At 44.5% G+C, this 18,736-nt stretch overlaps 1 protein-coding gene across 4 annotated transcripts in view; it reads left to right on the forward strand.

The window, feature by feature from the left end:
- The window catches only part of KIFAP3 (kinesin associated protein 3), a gene marked incomplete at both ends in the record, with an annotated part of 119,016 nt that extends 107,683 nt beyond the window's left edge, over positions 1 to 11,333 (forward strand). For 3 of the 4 annotated variants that reach the window (XM_080699010.1, XM_080699011.1, XM_080699013.1), the window contains one exon: positions 11,225 to 11,333. In XM_080699010.1, coding sequence (XP_080555136.1) covers positions 11,225 to 11,333 — 109 coding nt within the window. Of the gene's footprint in view, positions 1 to 7,140; positions 7,187 to 11,224 lie in introns of those variants that run through there. The other variant, XM_080699012.1, reaches the window with a different exon arrangement.
- Between the last annotated feature and the right edge of the window lie 7,403 nt (positions 11,334 to 18,736).

Raw genomic sequence — 18,736 nt, forward strand, 5'->3', positions numbered from 1 at the left:
AGAGACATTTTACTAGTCTACCCTCTGGTCTTAACCTTGTTCTTTTTAAATATATTCTTCAAGGACCAAGAAGGTTACTGAGATAAATGTATAAACTTATTGCTTCTTGTAGTGCTAAATGTAATGCTGATACAGAGTGTCCTTAGATCCTGACAACTCTAGAGCACACCAGATAGCTGAGACATCCGTCGGACCTGTATGTAATACTAGTACTGAACTATAGTGGCTGGAAAATAGCCAGAGGACCCTTCCAACACTGATCTTTAATGGCAAGGAAAATCTTTTTTATATTTGCAACTATAAGTGTGTTTAGAATCAAATTTTCAAACGTTCCTGGTTAGCTTCCTTAAGCCCTTTCTTTAATGCACTTATAGTTTCTGTTATTCATGTTTTTGCCTTTACTTTTGGAAAAATATTACTTACTTTGATTTGGCTACCAAAAATATATCTACCTGTCAACTATTACTTGATTTTATTAGCCAAATATAATGTGTGTGTGTGTGTGTGTGTGTGTGTATGTTACTAGGCATGGAACCCTCTACACACTGCTACATCTCCAGCCTCTTTTTTAATTTTAATTTTTTTTATTTTGAGTCAGAGTCTCACTAAATTGTCCAGATTGGGCTTTACTTTGCAACCCCCCTGCCTCAGCTCCCTGAGTATCTAGGATTACAGGCATGTGCCACCATGCCTGGCTACATTAAACACATTACATTGGGTAAGATTTTAGAGATTTTTAAAAGACAAACATTTGTCTTCCTCTTCTGTAATACAGTAAAGGAAATTGAAAAATTTCAAAAGTACACCAAAAGTATTCCCAAACTATATTATTTATTTAAGGGGTTTGGAAACATGACTTTTAGCAAAAACTCAACCTTAATTTATCACTTCAGGAGACTGATGTCATGTCAGTAGGGCTGCACGTGTGTGAGAAGGCCTTGTTACCTCGTTGATTTTGTTGATGTGTCAGATTTTGTCTACGTCATAAGGAAAGGTGGGAAGCTGATCCTGTCCGTTCCGCGTAGTGCCCAGATGACTTATATCCAGTGTCTTGAACCTGCTCCTGTCCATAGTGCATTATGACCGCGATTCTGGTTGGTGCTTCAGGTACAGTAACTAAGGGTCATCACTCACCCTTGGCCCGTTCGTCCAGCTGAAGAGTGGTCAGGCTTGAGGTGTCCGACCTTCCGGCTCGCAGAGCTCTCCTGGCTCGTGCTGGTGTCGTCCAACGTCCGTGGCCCCTGCCCCCCAGCAAGGGCGCGCCTCTGCTCAGCGTCAGACCGGCTCCTCTCTGCCGTGTGCCGTCTCCCTCCCCGAGCAGCGAGCTGACGGGGAGTTGAGCTGTCATTCTTGGAAGGTCATAGATCACACTTGCAGCCTGAGTAATCCAAGAAGTTTTAAGTATCATAGCGTTTAGTTTAAAGTGAAATTTGCTCTGACAGGGCTGGCAGACCAATAGGAAAAAGAAATATTTGTGCTTGGAAAAGTGCATGTGTAGAGACCAAGAGTATAACTGATGGCTGGAAGTGATTTCAGTCTAAAAAAACAAATCATTAAGAGAGTGCATAGGGGTAAAATACACAGTTCATATTTTAAAGAGTCTCAAAATGAACCAGCAACTAAGGTTAGCATTACATCGTAATTAGTTGTGGTGTTCAGGCTTTAACTCCCTCAGTACCAGACAGCACGGCTCAGCCATCAACTGAGGAAACATTACTGCGTCCACGAGAGTGTCTGCTGCAAGCCCCCAGCGCAGTCTTTGTGCCTTAAAAACCAGGGCATGATGACAGATCACATAAATCTTGAGCCAGTAACAGACAAGCGGTTATGTGAAAGAGGTGCTGATGCTCGGTCCATTGGCCCCGAGGTTACTTACGCACCCAGCACACACTCTGCCCTGGGCGTGTGGGGTGAGGACCTGCTTGTATTGTAGACCGCCACTTTCAAGGAGGCCGGTACTGACTTGAAGAAATGTAGATCGAAAGTGCTTAGAGGGTGCCGCTCACGGGAAGATTGCTAGAAAGAGCCCGAGACTGTTAGGATTGAAGTGAATGCTGTCCTCAGCTTGGTCATCACATCGACAGCTTCCACTAGGCACCTCTTGTGTTCCTGTTAATGGCTACAAATAAGAAAAAAAATACTTTTCAGTAGCTCTACTTATTTCTTTCAGTTCATTGTTCTCTTCAAGAACGCCAATTTGAGTCATAAGAATATAAGGTTTTTAAGTTTTTTCCTTGAATATACAGGCCAGATTGGTAATTATAAAATGAAAGAGACTTCCAGCAAGATGGCAGCTGAGTTGGGATGTCCTCTCCTGGATGGACCTCGAGATGGTGGGCACAATGTAACCAGCTGTAACACATGACCCCAGTGCACAAGAAAGGCAAGGGATGCCCCAGGTCCCCACAACTAATGCCCACAGGAGTATCAAAGGATGTAAAGGTTGCCTGGGATGGTGGCACACGCTTGTAATCCCAGCATTCAGGAGGCTGAGACCAGAGGATCGCAGTTCGCGGACAGTCTCAGCTACTTAGAGGCCCTCTGCAACTCAGACCCTGTTTCAAAATAAAGAATAAAAAATAAGGAGGGGGATGTCACTCAGAGGTCGAATGCCCCTGGGTTTTATCCCCAGACCCGAAAAAAAAAAAAAAAAGTGTATAAAGGTTGCCGGGCGTGGTAGTACACGCTTATAATCCCTGCACTTGGGAGACTGAGACAGGAGGATCACACAGGTTCGAAGCCAACCTCAGCTACGGAGTGAGGCTCTCAGCAACTTAGTGAGACCCTGTTTCCAAATAAAATAGGTCTGGAAGTATAGCCCGGAGGTAGAAAAGCCCCTGGGTTCCACCCCTAGTACCACATACACACAAAAAAAAAGTGTGTAAAGGTTCTATGGTACTAAAGGAGGATGGAACTGAACCCCCTATATAAAACACAGAATGTGTGTGTATATGCGCGCGCGTGCGTGCGTGCGTGCGTGTGTCTGTGTGTGTGTGTGTGTGTGTGTGTGTGTGTGTGTGTGTGTGTGTGTTACTGGGGATTGAACCCAGGAGCATTCTACCTCTGAGCACCCCCAGCCCTGTTTTTTTTGTTTTTTTGGTGTTTTTTTGGAAACAGGGTCTCACTAAGTTGCTGAAAACCTCACTAAGTAGCTGAGGCTGGCCACAAACCTGCAATTCTCCTGTCTCAGTCTTCCAAGTACTGGGATTACAGTGTGCGCCACTACTCCCAGCAAACCTGGAACTTCTGAGAGCAGCCTTTTTTCGTATCAGTTGAAATGAAGACGATGATTTTAATTCATCAACCCAGAGAAGTGTCCAGACTTGTGTAATTCACCAAAGCCTACATGGGGGAGGAGAGTCACCCACACCCAAGAGGGGGAGACCACAGCTCATTCTGTCACATGGGGAAACGCAGAACTTACTCTGCACCTCTCACTCAGGGAGCCCAAGCCAAGAAATTACCAGATTATTTCATGACAGTGGAACCGCCAGGTCCTAACAAATACTGGACCTCTGCAGAAATATCCCACGGCTCAAGGGCCAACAGAAAACAAACAAAATCCCATAGTTGAACACATAAGAAAAAATCACAAAGAACATAAAAGAGCATCATGAAGGGAAATCGTCAGACATAATGAGCATAAGGACAAGACTGTGAAATGTCATGAAAGCGTAATAGAAAACCTAATGGAATGAGGAGATGGTATAAAAATGCCAGCCAGGACACCCCGCTCCACACACTAATCAGTCGACAGACTCGAGGTGCATTCACAGGTGAGGTATATACGAAGGGTAAACAGATTAGGAGTCAGTGGAACGGAATTCCTCTACCATTTGGAATAAGTTAGTGGCTGTTGTACACGTGCTCCCTCCCTCATTAGTACAGATTAGTTTTTATCTGACGCATCAGCACAGTAACTCAACTGAAAGGATCTGTCCCTGCACTGCTGTTTCTTCTCTTCAGAACTGACAGGCGTCCTTTAAAAAATTTCTTCTAATAAGTTCCAGATGAGGACTTTAAATACAGCCTCCTCCTGCTCGTATATTTTGCCCTTGATTTTTGAAAAACTATTCCCCTTTGATTTCTCTAAAAAGATGATTCTTTACCTTTAGTTTTATCGAAATGAAAGAAAACTTTGTAATTAAGCATATAACAGATAAAGAATAAAAGACAACTAAATGGAAAATGACAGCTAACCTTGATATATATTGGTGAAACTCATTGAAGAACTGCTGAAGCACTTAATTTTATTTCTTAGCAGTACCTTGGTTAAAGTCCAAAGCAGAAGTAATACATAATACCTTTGAGCAAACTAGTGTGTGTGTGTGTGTGTGTGTGTGTGTGTGTGTGTGTGTAACTATTATAGATAAATTCATAAAAACAAGATGCTCTTAGTGTAAGTTCAGTGAGAACCTGGAAGCTGTGCTAGAAAACAGTGCACGTGTGTTATATTTTTTCAGTGTCCAAGGCCATTGTCACTTTTTAAATCATCGTCTTTCCTCTAACCTGGCTTCCTTGACTCTCACGTTCACAAAGGTGTTTTCCATATAACCTGTAGGTATTCCTGTGTAGCTCTCACTAAATTATTTCACATTTATAAAAAGAAGGCACTGGCGGTCTGAGAATGCAGTAGAACCCACTTTGCATTAATGTTAAATGCACAGAATAAGACAGTGCGGATTCGGGGCCTATGCACCGTAACTTACCAAGACCCTATTTCAAAATAAATTTTAAAATAGGGCTGCGGGAGGGGGGTAGGGCTGCACTTCATAGGTAGAGCGCTCATAGGTTCAATTCCCAGCGTCATAAAAATAAATAATAAATTGAACAAGCGTGCAGCGAGGTTTATATTTGATGAGCTTTGCTTTAAAATGTTGTAACTTTAAAACTGTAGTACTGCTAGGTAGTCAGTGGTAAGACAAGCTCGCCATCTAGTGTTTGTTCTGCAGATTACAAGCATTCAGCTCATGCATTTCTTTACAAATGTCAAGTATTCTTTTGTAGTTATCATCTCATTCAACCTACACGTCTCTGGTCTCTGCTTAATACAAGAGTTCCAAAGCAAAGGTCGTCTTCCTTCAACAGAGTGAGCTTCCTCTGGCCTCATCTACGTGAAATCTTCAGTCTCCTAGTTACCTGATGAAACGTTCTCCTACGCTAAAGAACAAAAATGATCTCGTTCCAGTTGACTGTAACCTTGAATTTGTCACCAAGTTGAAATTATTCCCCTTCACTCCCATTTCCCAACTAATAAAATTATAACGAAAAACCAATTTCAAAAGCAAACCCAGCCCCTTGGCTGTGAGACGGTGCAGCGCTCTGGCTCGCTCTGCGTGGTGTCAGGGCTCTCCTCTCCGGGGTGCGCCCCGCCACCTCTCCTGCCCCCGAGCCTTCCTGGAGCAGAGGTGGCCAGCAGCACTCGGAGGGAGGCGGTGGCTCACTGCGCCGGGCTCATCTCTGTCCACCTAACTTCCCACATGCTGGTCTTGCACCCAGGAATGCTCCACCGGGATGCCCTGCCTGTCCTCGAAGCCCTACCCACGCGTGGGTTCCGATGACTTTTTAATGTCTCCCTCGCGTCAGATTTAGTGCTAGATGCTGGGGGTATGAACAAGGCAGTCTAGTTCCTCACAGGTTCACATTCTACAGGAGAGGAGAGTAATAAAACGCTGGCCGGAAAACAGAACGACAGGTGCGTTAAAACTGGACTCTGCTTCCTGTGAGGACGTTGAGCCTCCAAGATTCTTCTCCAGTAGTTTGTAAATAGCCCTGACATGCAGTGTAGACAATACTTGGCCTTCCTCTGTCTATACTAGGGTAGTACAGCACTGTCTTGTTATCTGAGTATTTGTTCCATGGTCACTGCCTTCAAAGTTTACATGCAGGGAACATGACTTATTCTTGCCTTACTAGTACTGTATCTGGTTTTTTTTTTTACATTGGCTTCAAACTCTAATAAACTTAACATATTGTGGGATTTAAATAAGTGTTTGTGCTCTTTAGATGGATGTACAAAGAATCACAATTGCATAGACCTAAATTTCCCATGAAAAATCTCAAGCTGAAATTATTCTAATGATTAATTTATAAGTACTTAAAATATAAACAGACTGATATTTATTCTATGATCAATATGTCAAAGTAATTAATAAAATTAATGAAGTATTCCAGAAGATTAATTTCATATAGTCCTATAAACTCCTAGAAAATTTTCTCCTATAGAACCTAGTTCATGTTAAGTCCTTAAACTTAACAACCCTCAAATAATACCAGCTTTTAATATTGCCTCATTAGTCAGGTGAGTAGTTAATAGGAATTGCCATTTCCATTTATAAAAATATTGTAGTAAATAATTTTATTTTTGGAAGAATAGATTCCCTAAAGATAGGTCTCAACTAAAAGATGGAATTCAACATGGTAGTTATAAGTGAAATTTTCATATGTGTATGTAAGTACCCATAATTACACGCATGCCCACACTCAACCCCACCCCACTTTATAATGATGCTTTCCAATATTTAATATCAAATAGTTTTAGCCTATATTAATAAAGGGTCAGAGATTGTATATATAAAGGGTCTCATTATATTCTCTACTGGTTTCAGACCACATCGTAAATATTATGTTAATTTGGCCCTTTCATTTTAAGGTAAACACTAGAAAATCAAAGTGATTTTAGAGTGCAGAGGAGGCGGTACAGACTGAGGCTTCCCTGAGGGCTGTGTGCATGAGGGTGTGAGCCCTGGGGGGCTCCAGAGGGTGAGTCTAAGACCCCCTGCACTGGACTCCACACCAGTAAAACTCTGACATCTGATGTGCCGAGCATGGAGCGAACTGCCTTGACGGGCGGTGAGCACTGGGCCCGAGCGTCCCGCTGGAGCCGGAGCCTGCCCAGGTGCTGTGAGGGGAAGTGTAGACAGGACTGCTTCTAAAATGTTTCTAAGGCAAAGATCCTACGAGCCTATGAAAACAAGAATTTGGCTTGAATTTGTTATCTCATGAGATATTTTTGGTAGTACCCACTAATGAATTTATTATTTGCTCTGTGTTTATATTGCTAACTTAGGAATTTAAAAGAAAAAGGCCTGTGTTGCTTTCATCTAATTTTAATAAAATTGATGCTTTTCGCTTGTGCAGCACTTTCCATCCAAGGATTTCAAAGTGCTTTACAAATGTGCACTAGTTAAGCCTCCCACACAGCCAGAGGTAGGTGGCCGGGGTGCTGAGCCCGCCGAGGCCTGGCCGGCGCCCTTCCCTGTCACGCGCTGCATGTGGCCGGCACCTGCCATTCCCAGAGTCCCGCTGCCCGCTCTGGTCATCTCAAGCTTAGAATTCTACTGAGTGTTTGTAAGAATTTGTTTCAGGTTATATAAATGTTATACAAATTCAGTCTTCTGCTTGCTGTGTGTCAGTTACATCTTTTAAGTTTATAAAACAAGCTCTAGATGTGGTTTATGTTTGCTGTAAGATTTTAACTTTTCACTACAAAGAGTGTTTAATTTTTCTTTCTAGGTATCCAAAAACCATTGTTCTTGGAACATAACACAATATCAGATTGACTCATTGACTTTGCTGTTCCTAACTACCTTTTCATAACCAACAATAACCAGTTATTTTGGACTAGAATTAGTTATTTTCAAGAAAAGACACTGTGTTTGGGTAATTCAGAGGTCCAGAATATATTATCTAAACATTAAGGATGCAAGTTAAATAGTATCAAATACTTAGTCCTTTAAATAAGTAGTAATTGTGTATGATAACAGATGGACATATAACCCTTTATCCTGGGTTAGCAGCAGGAGAGTACACTAAGGAGGCGCAGTGCAGGGCGGGGTCAGGTCCCAGGGTGATGCCAGCTGTAGGCAGAAAGGCCGCACCGCAGGAACAGCGCGGCAGTCACCTGGCGGCTTTGGTTCTCAGAGTCTTTCTGGATCAGGAAAGCATTTTTGGCTTTAATGATGCCCTTTTCCGTTCACGGTTTCTGTCTCTCCCAAGAACCCGCAAAACACTTTTGCCCTTTTTTAAAAAGGAAACTCACTGTTGAACTGTCTTGGATTTGGACCAGACTCCGCATCAGCAAGGTGCACCCCGACCCCCAGGGAGGGCAGAATAAGTGTCTACATGTTCCTTACGGAGGACCCGTCTTCATGTCTTAGTATTCTGGGAAGCCAGCTTCTCGCTACCTTAGAAAGACTCAAATAAGAGGAATTAGAGAAGCAAGTGTTGTTTCAGAGTGAATTTAATTGAAAAGATATTAACTCGCAGATAGAGTTGATCTTTCAGAATACTGAAAGACCTGTGGCCTCTGTTAGAGAACCTTCCAAACTGATCATCATGTTCTAAATATTCCTTTAACAGCAAGTTCATCTGTGACACATGATGAGTAATTCTAAAACACTTGTTTTAGAGTCGGTTTCAGATTTTCTCCCTGGAAATTTTTCCCCAAGAAGCTCAGAAAATTAAACAAAATCCTCTTTACTGTGCTACACACAGTGTAGCTACACACGGTGCAGACACCCTTGGGTGACTGCATCAATGGGATTCGCCACAGTAGCCTAAAGACCTTAGGTTTGAAGAAGCAGAAACAGGCTCAGTGCTCACGGGTCAGTCTTGATTTCACTGATTAGGAAGTACAGGTTTTTGTCAAGAGTATAATTTAGCTGGGTGTGGTGGCGCACACTTGTGATCCCAGTACTTGGGAGGCTGAGACAGAAGGATCGCATGTTTGAGGACAGCCTCAGCAAGTAGTAAGACTCTGATCAATCTCACAAGACCTTGTTTATTTTCAGTAAAAATAAAGTAAAGCAGGCGGAGGGGTATAGCTCAGAGGTGGAATGCCCCTGGGTTCAATCTCCAGTACCCTACACGCATTTTTAATTTATTTATTTTTTTTTTTGGTGGTACTGGGGTTCCTGGAAGTCCTTCTACCTCTGGGCTACACTCCCAGACCTATTTTATATTTTTGAAACAGGGTCTCTTACGCCAGCGCGCCTGGCTTTGAACCTGCGCGATCCTCCTGTCTCCGCCTCCCAAGCGTGGGGATTACAAGCGTGCGCCACCACACCCGGCAGCATTTTTAAAAATACTAATTTATAATAAAAAGGGCAGCCACTGTGAAGATCAGGTAAGACCTAAGTTTATTCTCAACCCTTTTGGCAAAACATGAGTTTGCCTATTAATCATAGAAATAAAAAGAAGAGGTGTAGCAATTTGAATATAGAATGGCCTCAGTCTGTAAGATTCGAAGTCCCCTTCAGTGAGGATGGGCCTGCCAAGGGCAGATTCTCCTCAAGCTGACACAGGTCCCCTTATCACCAAGGAATGCAGGGCTGCCCCAACACAGCCAAGAAGGCCTCATTCTGTGCCAGAGCATTGCATTGCATTGCATTGCTCAGGGCTCCTCTGCGAGGCGTTGTGTTTTGAAGCCACCTTTACCTGTCTCTTCACTGATGCACCTCTCGCTTCTATGGAGCCAGACAGCACCTAGAGTAGGAAGTGAGGACTCAGGTTGAGTTTGACCCACGTCTCTGGCTTCGGCCTCAGAGGGGGTGCTAAAACACGTGAGGTGTAGCTGAAGGCGGGTAGTAAGAAGATAGAGAGGATGGGGTCCACAGGCTATACAGCAACCTTTATATAATTAAGATCTTTTTAGATACATGAGCATTTGGCTAGCCTTAGAGTTTCAGGATAAAAGTTCTTGACAGCCAACTTTTCCTCTGATTTTAAACTGACACCAGTGTATCCTGTTCATGAACAGGAGTTCACTGGCTTCACTAATTTCTGAAACATCTTGTAGGCCACCTCTAGAATATTTCCCTTCATCTCAGAAGTAGAAGAGGTGCTCTTATTTTCACCATCACAAAACAAAATTCAGAGTTAAAAATTTCAAACAACATTGAGAAACAGTTTCTGATAATCTAAAAAGTTGGATTTGTTCAGGATCACTCAGTACCAAAAGAACCTGACATTTATTTCAAAAATTCTGTGCACCCAGGAGGTAGATTCGCATGAATTCTGTGTCCTTAAGCATTTGAAGGCTTTTTGTTTACTCTTTAGTTCTATCCTGGTACACCCATGAATTACTTAAAACCCTGACAGCTAACAGTTGTCCAAGTTTCAACTAAAGTGTTTCAACTTACTTTCACTTTGAACCTGAGAGGGAGTTAGTGCCAATATGAATACATTTTAATCATACTGATATTTTGCTGGTGAAAAGTATCTTTCCATCAAGTACAAGTGCATATAATTTTAAATCATAAGTATATTTTTCAGAGCTTGCATTTCCACACTATAAATGGTTGCCTTTGAAAGCAATCCCACTGGCATCCCTGCATGCGCTACGCATGAAGCATGCTGTCGCCGCTGTATTTGCCTGGCAGAATAACATTTTGTCCTGTTTCTAAGTGTCGAGTAATTCCATGGTTCTTAAAAAGTGCTTTGGAGAACATACTTTCTTATAGATAACTTGTAGACTAGAGAATATTTTTAATGATCTTAAGGTATGTCTGTGCATCAGGCTGTCTTTACAGCTCTGAATGCTATCGTTGGGCTCCTGATTTCTATAGAACAAGTTGACCCAGAATTTCTCATTGTCTTACTGTAATGCAAAAGAAAGATATGCTATGTGGCAAATTTTTGCATTAAGAAATCGAAGTATCTGCAAATGTAATCTGAGTAATGGTCAGGTTGTGTAAAATTATCGTCTCATTCTTTTAGGCTCTTGATGTGATGAGGCTCTAGGTGAGAGTTTACTGCAAAACTCAAGTTACCTGTCCCTACTAATAGACGAGCTCTATATATGTGAGAAGGAAATCTTATAATAAATAGTAAACTGTCTTTACTACAATCTAATTTTATCATTCTCTAGCAGTGTATTCATGACAAAAGCAAGCACGCAAAAATCTTTTCATATTCTGTCATAAGAGCCATTTTTGGATAATTTATTAAAAAAACTCGTTTGATCTCTGATTCTTCTACTTTGTTTTCAATAGTACCTGATGGCAGAGATTTCTGATGTTTTTAACATCTTTAGGAGTAAATATTTTATACACATTTTAATGACATTAAAATTACATTAACTTGAAGAAAAATGGTTGATAATATCACTATAACTCTCCATGACCGCTAGAGAGAGAGTCTTGGAGATTAAGACTCTGGCTCTTACTGGCTTGAATTGTGGGTGTTTGGTGAACATCACGGCGCCTCTCCTTTTCTCTTTCAGCCTCGGGATGGACGGCTTCGGCCAGCCGGTGGGCGTTCTCGGTCGTCCTGCCACTGCTTACGGGTTCCGCCCTGACGAGCCCTACTACTACAGCTATGGGCCTCGGTAGTCCTCCCTCCGTGGGTGCTCTGGCCTAGGGCAATCTGTGTGTGTTTTGCTCTTGACCTAATAATGCATGTTGATACTCTTGTGGGTCTGTGTTTCTTCTTCCTCTGTGTTGCTAGCGATAGATGAGACCCAGCCCCGTCCTCTGTCAGTACAGTTGACGCTAACGCTGCTCATGCACCCAGCCATGAGACCCCGGTGACGGTGAAAAGCTACTAGACTGGAAAACAAATACTGCATTATGTACATTAAGTGACTAATTCCTATTAAAAAGAAGCGTACAGATGAATGGCCACGTCACGTGTTTGCATTCATTGCATTCGCTGCGACTTACATACTTATCCACGCTCTGTGGATTTTTCACTCTTCTTTTGCAAATTCAGAAATTGTGATCCTCTGACTTGGGCATGGACTGGTTTGCAATTACTTTATTGATGAAGGTAAGTTAATCTCATCTCTTAATGAGATTAATAAGGAATAATTGCTTCAGTGCTTGTGCACTTCAGGTTACTAAAGGTTTACATTGGGCAATTTTAGAAATGCCATTTATAATGTATGTCTAATATCCTGGCCTTACCATATTTTGACTGAAAACTAAGGTCACACTTAACTGTACTGACTTGCTGAAAATTTTGAGGGAGATGAATTAAAATTTTCATAGGAATTTTGGAAAGATAAAATATCTTCAAAGAATCAGCCATGTGTATGTGTGTGTGCGTGTGTGTGTGTGCATGTGTGTGCGTGTGCGTGTGTGTGCGTGTGTGCGTGCATGCATGTGTGTGTGCATGTGTGCGTGCATGCATGCGTTTGTGTGTGTGTGTACTGCTGGGGATAGAACCCAGGACCTTGCAGGTGCTGGCACAAGCTCTGTCACTGCATAACACCCCTACCCCTACCCTCAGGGTTTGAACATTAAGTGGCAGAAGAGAGTGGAGTGTGATCCACGGAAGTGTTTATTTTTGTTTGTAGGATAGATAACTCAAAAGTACTACAGTTGGCACCTGCCCGTCCTCCCTGCCCCGTACCATCCGGGTGAGCCATGGGCCGCTGTGACACTGACCTGTCCCCACCAGGTCCCACCAAGCCAAGGCTTCAGCCCAGGACCAACCAGCAGCAGGACAGCCGCTCGCCCATGGCCAGGAAGCCGACAGGATGTGGCCTCACAGCTCTGGCGCCAGCCCCACTGCCTCCCCCCGCCCCTTAGTCTGTCACAGGGATGCCACCTGCCACCCCAGGCCCACGGCATCCAGAGCAGAAGGGACAGCGGCACCTGCCGACTCCCTCACACTGGAGAGGAGCATCCCTCAGCCCAGAGGGCAGCAGGAGGGTCCCGAATTTGACCAGAGGCAAATCCCACCCACAGAAAGCCAGCTGCTACCCTCCCTCCTGTGTAGCCATCAGTGGAACCAATCACTCTGCCCTCAAGGCCGCAGCACTTTAAAGAACTCCTGCATCTGGGAGCTCAGCCCGTTACATCCAAAGAAACAGTCACGAGAAGCCCTTGAAAGTCAGGTGGCAGAGAGGACTTGGGAGGCTGAGACGGGAGGATCGTGAGTTTGAGGACAGCCTCAACAAGTAGGGCTGGAGGTAGAATGCTCCTGTGTTCAATCCCCAGCACCACAAGAAGGGAGGGAGGGAGGGAGGGAGGGAGGGAGGGAGGGAGGGAGGGAAAGCGATGTGGCAAGAGGTGGAGCTGCTGCAAGGAGGAAGTCAGAAGTGATGGTTTAGAGATGGCAGATGAGTACGAAACTTGGGGTCAGAACTGAAGGGAGAGGAGGAAGCCAGGCCGTGGCTCAGCGCTGAGGCTCCCCACTCAGACAGACAGGAGCCCTTGAAAGTCAGGTGGCAGAACCAGGCGTGGGAGAGAGGACTTGGGGGCCGAGACGGGAGGATCGTGAGTCTGAGCCACAGTTCCTGACATGAGCCAGTGCAAGCTCCCTAAGGCCCTGGGTTTAAGATCTGCAAGACACAGGAGGGGCCTGGATCCATATAAAACGCGCAGACAGTAAGATGCCAGACACTCTAAAAATGGAAAACAAGAAATTTACCCATCTAGCCTGGGCTTTGAGAAAGAAAAGAAACCCCCACTACTCCATGTTTGTACTTTTTTTTTTTTTTTTTTTTTTTTTTGGTGCTGGTGCAGGGGAGTGAGCCCAGGGACATTTCCAAGCTACACCTCCAGCCCTTTTTATTTATTATTTTGAAACAGGGTCTCCCTGAGTTGTTGAGGTTGGCCCTAAACCTGTGCTTTCTCTTGTCCCAGCCCCCGTAATCACAGCTGTGCATCACCATGCCTCACTAAAAACCCTATTTCCAAATAAGGTTACATTTTGAGGTAGTAGGGTTAAAACGTTACTATCTCCTGGGGGACAAAGTTCAACATGAAACTATTCATGTGAGTCATGTAGAAATATATTACTTGGGCTTCCAGGAAAATACATGCTGTTGGCATCTTATGATTCAAAAAGTTCAAAACCTGTGATAAAGAGAAAATCTTAAAAATAGAGGTTTTCTGATAGAGGACTAACATCTAGAATACACAAAGCACTTAAAAGCCTTAAACTAAAAAAACAAATAACCAGTCAATAAGTGGGCAATTGAACTAAAGAGACACTTCATAGAAGAAGAAATACAAATGGCCAATAAATACCTAAAAAAATATTGAACATCACTAGCCATCAGGGAGATGCCAATCAAAACTACACTGAGATTCCATCTAACCCCATCCAGAGTGGCAGTCATCAAGAATACAAACAACAGTCAGTGGTGGTGCGGATGTGGGGAAATAGGAACTCTTCTACGCTGTTGGTGGGTTTGCAAGTCAGTATAGCCACTGTGGAGATCGGTGTGGAGATTTCTAGAAAACTGGGAATGGATCCACCGTATGATCCAGCTCTGCAACTCCTGGGATCCTTCCAAGAGACTGGCATCAGAATAGTATAGTAAGGCATATCTGTGCTTGTAGCAACACAATTCACAAAGCCAAATTAAGAAACTAATGGAACCTAGGTGTCCATTAACAGAGGGATGGATTACACCACGATGGGACAGACTGTACACAGTGGGGTTCTACTCAGCAATAAAGAGCAAAATTATGCCATTTATAGGAAAGTGGATGGACCCGGAGAACATTGTGTTAAATGAGACCAGCCAGTCACAGGAGGTGAAGGGCCATATGTCTGCTCTCCTGCGCAGATGCTAGGAAGTAACTGGGACACAGAGCCACTCAGATAGTGGAGGAGAGCCTCCAGTGCAGCGAGGAGGGGCCTGGGGAGGTGAGAGGAACTGCTGAAGGGAGCGCCTCTGCTGATGCTGGGTACGTGTGTGAATTTCCCGTGCCTGTCGCAGTGTGGTGTGTGGTGAAGGAAGAGTGAGGAGGGCGCCGGGGAGGAGCTCAACGAGTGCCGTGTGCGTGTACGTCTCTGTCACTGAACTACATTAGGATGTGAGGCTCCGATGCACCAATAAAATTATAAAAAAAAGATTTTAAAAAGCAAAGAGATTTTTAAAAAATAAAGCACCATACACAGAAGAAAGGATGTGAACAAGAAGGCGGCGCAGCATCTTTAAGGCACTGGAGCACCAGCAGCCGCCTGCAGCCCACACCCGTGTGATGGGCCACTTGATGTGTCATCGTGATGGCGTGGACAGCGTCGTTCCTGGCTGTGTCCATGAGGGTGTTCCCGGAAGAAGTGAGCACTTGAGTCAGTAGAGTGGGCAAAGGAGGCCCACCGTCACCGTGTGGATGGCGCTGAGGGCCAGCCTGAAGAGCACTGAGCCAAGGAAGAGACTTCTCGACTCCCCACTCTTCTAGAGCTCAGATATCAGAGCTACTGCTGAGTGGATTACACCACCGGCCCCTTCTCTCCCCCTGGTCTCTGGCCTTTGACCTCAAACCGGAGTTACACGACTACCTCCTCTGGCCCTTGGGCCTTTGAACTCAGACTGAACTCTGTCACCAGCCTTCCTAATCTTCCAGTCTGCAGACGGCACACTGAACTGAAAAATGGGACTTCTTGGCCTCCATAATACCGTGAACCAAGCAATTCCCCTAAGAAATATAGATCTCATATATCATCTATCTTTCCTGATGGTTCTGTTTCTCTGGAGAACCCTAATACACCCAGGAAAAACATCTTTAAAAATGAAGGTTAAATACATTTTTAGAACATAGAAAAGATGAGAGAAATCCCTAGCAGATCCGTGGTACATAATTGTCAAATGAAGTGTCCTAGGCCGAAGAAAACTGACACCAGATGAAATATGGATCCAGGAGGAGAAGGAGGAGGAAGAGGGGGAGGAGGAGGAGGAAAGACAGGCGTGATTCACGCTTATAATCCTAGTACTTGGGAGGCTGAGATAGGAGGATCGCAGGTTGGAAGCCAGCCTCAGCAAGTAGCAAGACTCATCAACCTAGGGAGATCCTGTTTCTAAATAAAATAGGGCCAGGGGTGTAGCTCAGAGGTAGAATGCCCCTGGGCTCAATCCCCAGCACCACAATAGAGGAGGAGGAGGAGAGGGAAGAATGGTAGTTATATCAGCAGATACTTTCTTTCTTCCTGTCTTAAAGCTCCTCCCATGAATCCCTTCTTAAAGCACAGAGAGAAAAGTGGGAAGGCGGGAGGGGAAAGAAAGTAAAACAGAGAAGGACGAAGTGTAAGAAAAGAGCCAAATGGCCATGTGGCTGGTGACCGTCCTCCAGACCAAATCCTAATTCTCAGAGCTCAGCAGACTTTTTTTTTTTAAGAAAATGAATTTCTTCTCAAAAGAGAAAATAAATGCACCAGAATGCAGAGTTCCACCCTAGCTGAGATTTGAGGTAACTGTCTCTCTGATCTAATAGTAGAAATAAAATGATACTTTCTCAAATCCCATCAAATCCATTCACCATGCAGTGGTCCCCAGCGTTGGCTTATATGCGAGTCACCAGAGGGCTACCCAGGCTGCACCCCAGTGTGTGTGACCCAGTGGGCCTGAGATGAGCCCCCCACACCTGTATTTCTAACAGGTTGCCAGGTGATGGGCCAAGGGCCACACTTTGAGAACCAGTGCAGTGATCCATGGCACCGGATATATTTTTTCTGCTAATCTGCACTCCACAGAATCATCTCAGAGGCGTTTCCAAGCGTGCTGGTGACCAGACCCAACTCACATTAAAGCGCTCATGTTCAGCCAGAGTCAAGAATTACTAGTTTATAGGCAACTAGCTGGTAGGTATATCCTTGGTACCTGAAAGCATTATTGACATAAAAGTAAACAGCAGAAAGCCAGCTTGAGACTTAGAAGCACACAATATGTAGTACACACAAGACCAGCTGTCCCAGAAGTTACACCCAATGATTGCTGAGTGGCACAGCTTGCCAAAAACATTGTCATTATTCCTACTACAATTAATGGGTAACACCACAATGTAGCCAAGATTGTCACAAAAGGGCAAATATAACTTTTGATCATTATATTAATGTCTTCTTTTTTTTTTTTTTTTTTTGCAGTACTGGGGATAGAACCCAGGGGCATTCTACCTCCAAGCTACACCTCCAGCCCCATTTCATTTTTTATTTTGAAACAGGGTCTCACTAAGTTGCTGAGACTGGCCATGAACCTGTGATCCTCCCGTCTCAGCCTCTCAAGTACTGAGATTACAGGGCTGTGCCACCGTGCCTGGCTTAGCGTTTTATTTATTTGTTTTTTTAGTTTGCTCATTCTCAGCAGATGTGAGGCATCTAGTTCCTCGGATAACCATTTGCGCCTTGGCTTCTGCACTCCCCACACACACACACACACACATACACATACTTATGTTTCTTTCGGGCAGTGCTTTCTCTAGCAATCCAACCACTAGTCCTGCTAAGTGGTCCTTCAGTGGGGGGATGGATCAGCAGACCAAGCGTGCTAACCACAGGTTATGACGGTGCTGCTGCTGAAGCAGGGCATCTCCTCTTACAGGGTTTTGTCCAGCAGAGTTTGACTAATGAAGTCCAAGGACTAAATGAAGGGTATAGAAATATGGAAGTTTATTTTAAGTCAGGGAAAGAGAGAAGACAAAACAGCCCCTACCCCGCATGGGGAGCAGGGTGTCCTTGAAAGAGAGGCACTCTGGAAGCTCTTGGAAAGTGGCTTTCAACCTTCCTGAGGTCCCCATCTCTCTTTTATCTTTTCATTTCTTTTTTCTTTCTTTCTTTTTTATTTTATTTTATTTTTGCGAAACTGGGAATGGAACCCAGGAGCATTCTACATTTGAGCTACACCCCCAACCCTATTTATTTTATTTATTTATTTGTTTATTTGTTTATTTATTTTGCAGTACTGGGGATGGAAACCAGGGGCTTTCTACCTCCAAGCTACACCCCAGTCATGTTTTTTATTCTTTTATTTTGAAACAGGGTCTCACTGAGTTGGCAAAGGGCCTCACTACTTACCTGAGGCTGGCCTTGAACCATGATCCTCCTGTCTCAGCCTCCCAAATACTGGGATTACACCTGGCCCCCATTTGTTCTTTTATGATTGGTCAGAACTGGGTCTGGGCTGGTGGGCCAGGTCTCCTGGAGCCCACCGGCCTCTCAGCCCCCCACCTCACAGAAGGCGACAGAGAGGCCCCTCCTGTTCCCAGGTCCTCTGCCTCACCTGACCACAAGCTGCCCTTTTGTCCCCACTCGAAATCCTGCGAGCTGTTTCCTTTTAGCAGTGGCCTCCTCTTGAGCCTGGGCGATGGCTCGCCCTCAGGGCTTGTGTTTGCTCTGCCACGTCCTTGAGAGAGTAAGAGTTCAGCTGTTTCCTTCAAGCACCACGGTTATGTCATACGGGTCAATATCTGGCCATCACTGTGCAAAGTTTAATCTGATCGAATGGGCATCCCACCTCCAAGCTTTACCCCACGCCCTGGTTTTTTCTTTGTTTTGAAATAAGGTCTTGCAAGGTTGCCGAGAGTCTTACTAAGTTGTAGAAGCTTTGTTGCTATGGCTGTAGGTACCAGACCCAGGAGACTTCCCAGCTATTCAAGCTCTAACTAGATAGAAAACAGTTGTCTTTCTTGGGGTATACATTAGTCTGTGTCCTCTGGAATTCCGTGCATCAGAATCCCACTGCCCCTTCCCTAGTCCCACCCCAATGCTAAGGTCCAAACCCCACATTGAGTCGTACCTCTGAAGGGCTCCCTGGGATTGGTGAGGTCGGCTGTTCTACTGGGTCTTGTATCAGCCAGAGTCATCCGGAAAAGAATTGCCACGATGAGGTGAAGTTTATTTTAAGATGAGCTCTCACACAGTTGTGGGGCCTGCCGAAGAAATCTCAAAAAGCTGTTTCTGCCAGGCGCAATAGCCCACACCTGTAGTCCTAGTACTTGGGAGGCTGAGACAAGAGGAGCCCAGGTTGGAGGACAGCCTCAGCAATGTAGTGAGACTCAGCAAC

The sequence above is a fragment of the Muscardinus avellanarius genome (genome assembly GCF_963383645.1).
Source record: "Muscardinus avellanarius genome assembly, chromosome: 7".
NCBI classification, from domain to species: domain Eukaryota; kingdom Metazoa; phylum Chordata; class Mammalia; order Rodentia; family Gliridae; genus Muscardinus; species Muscardinus avellanarius.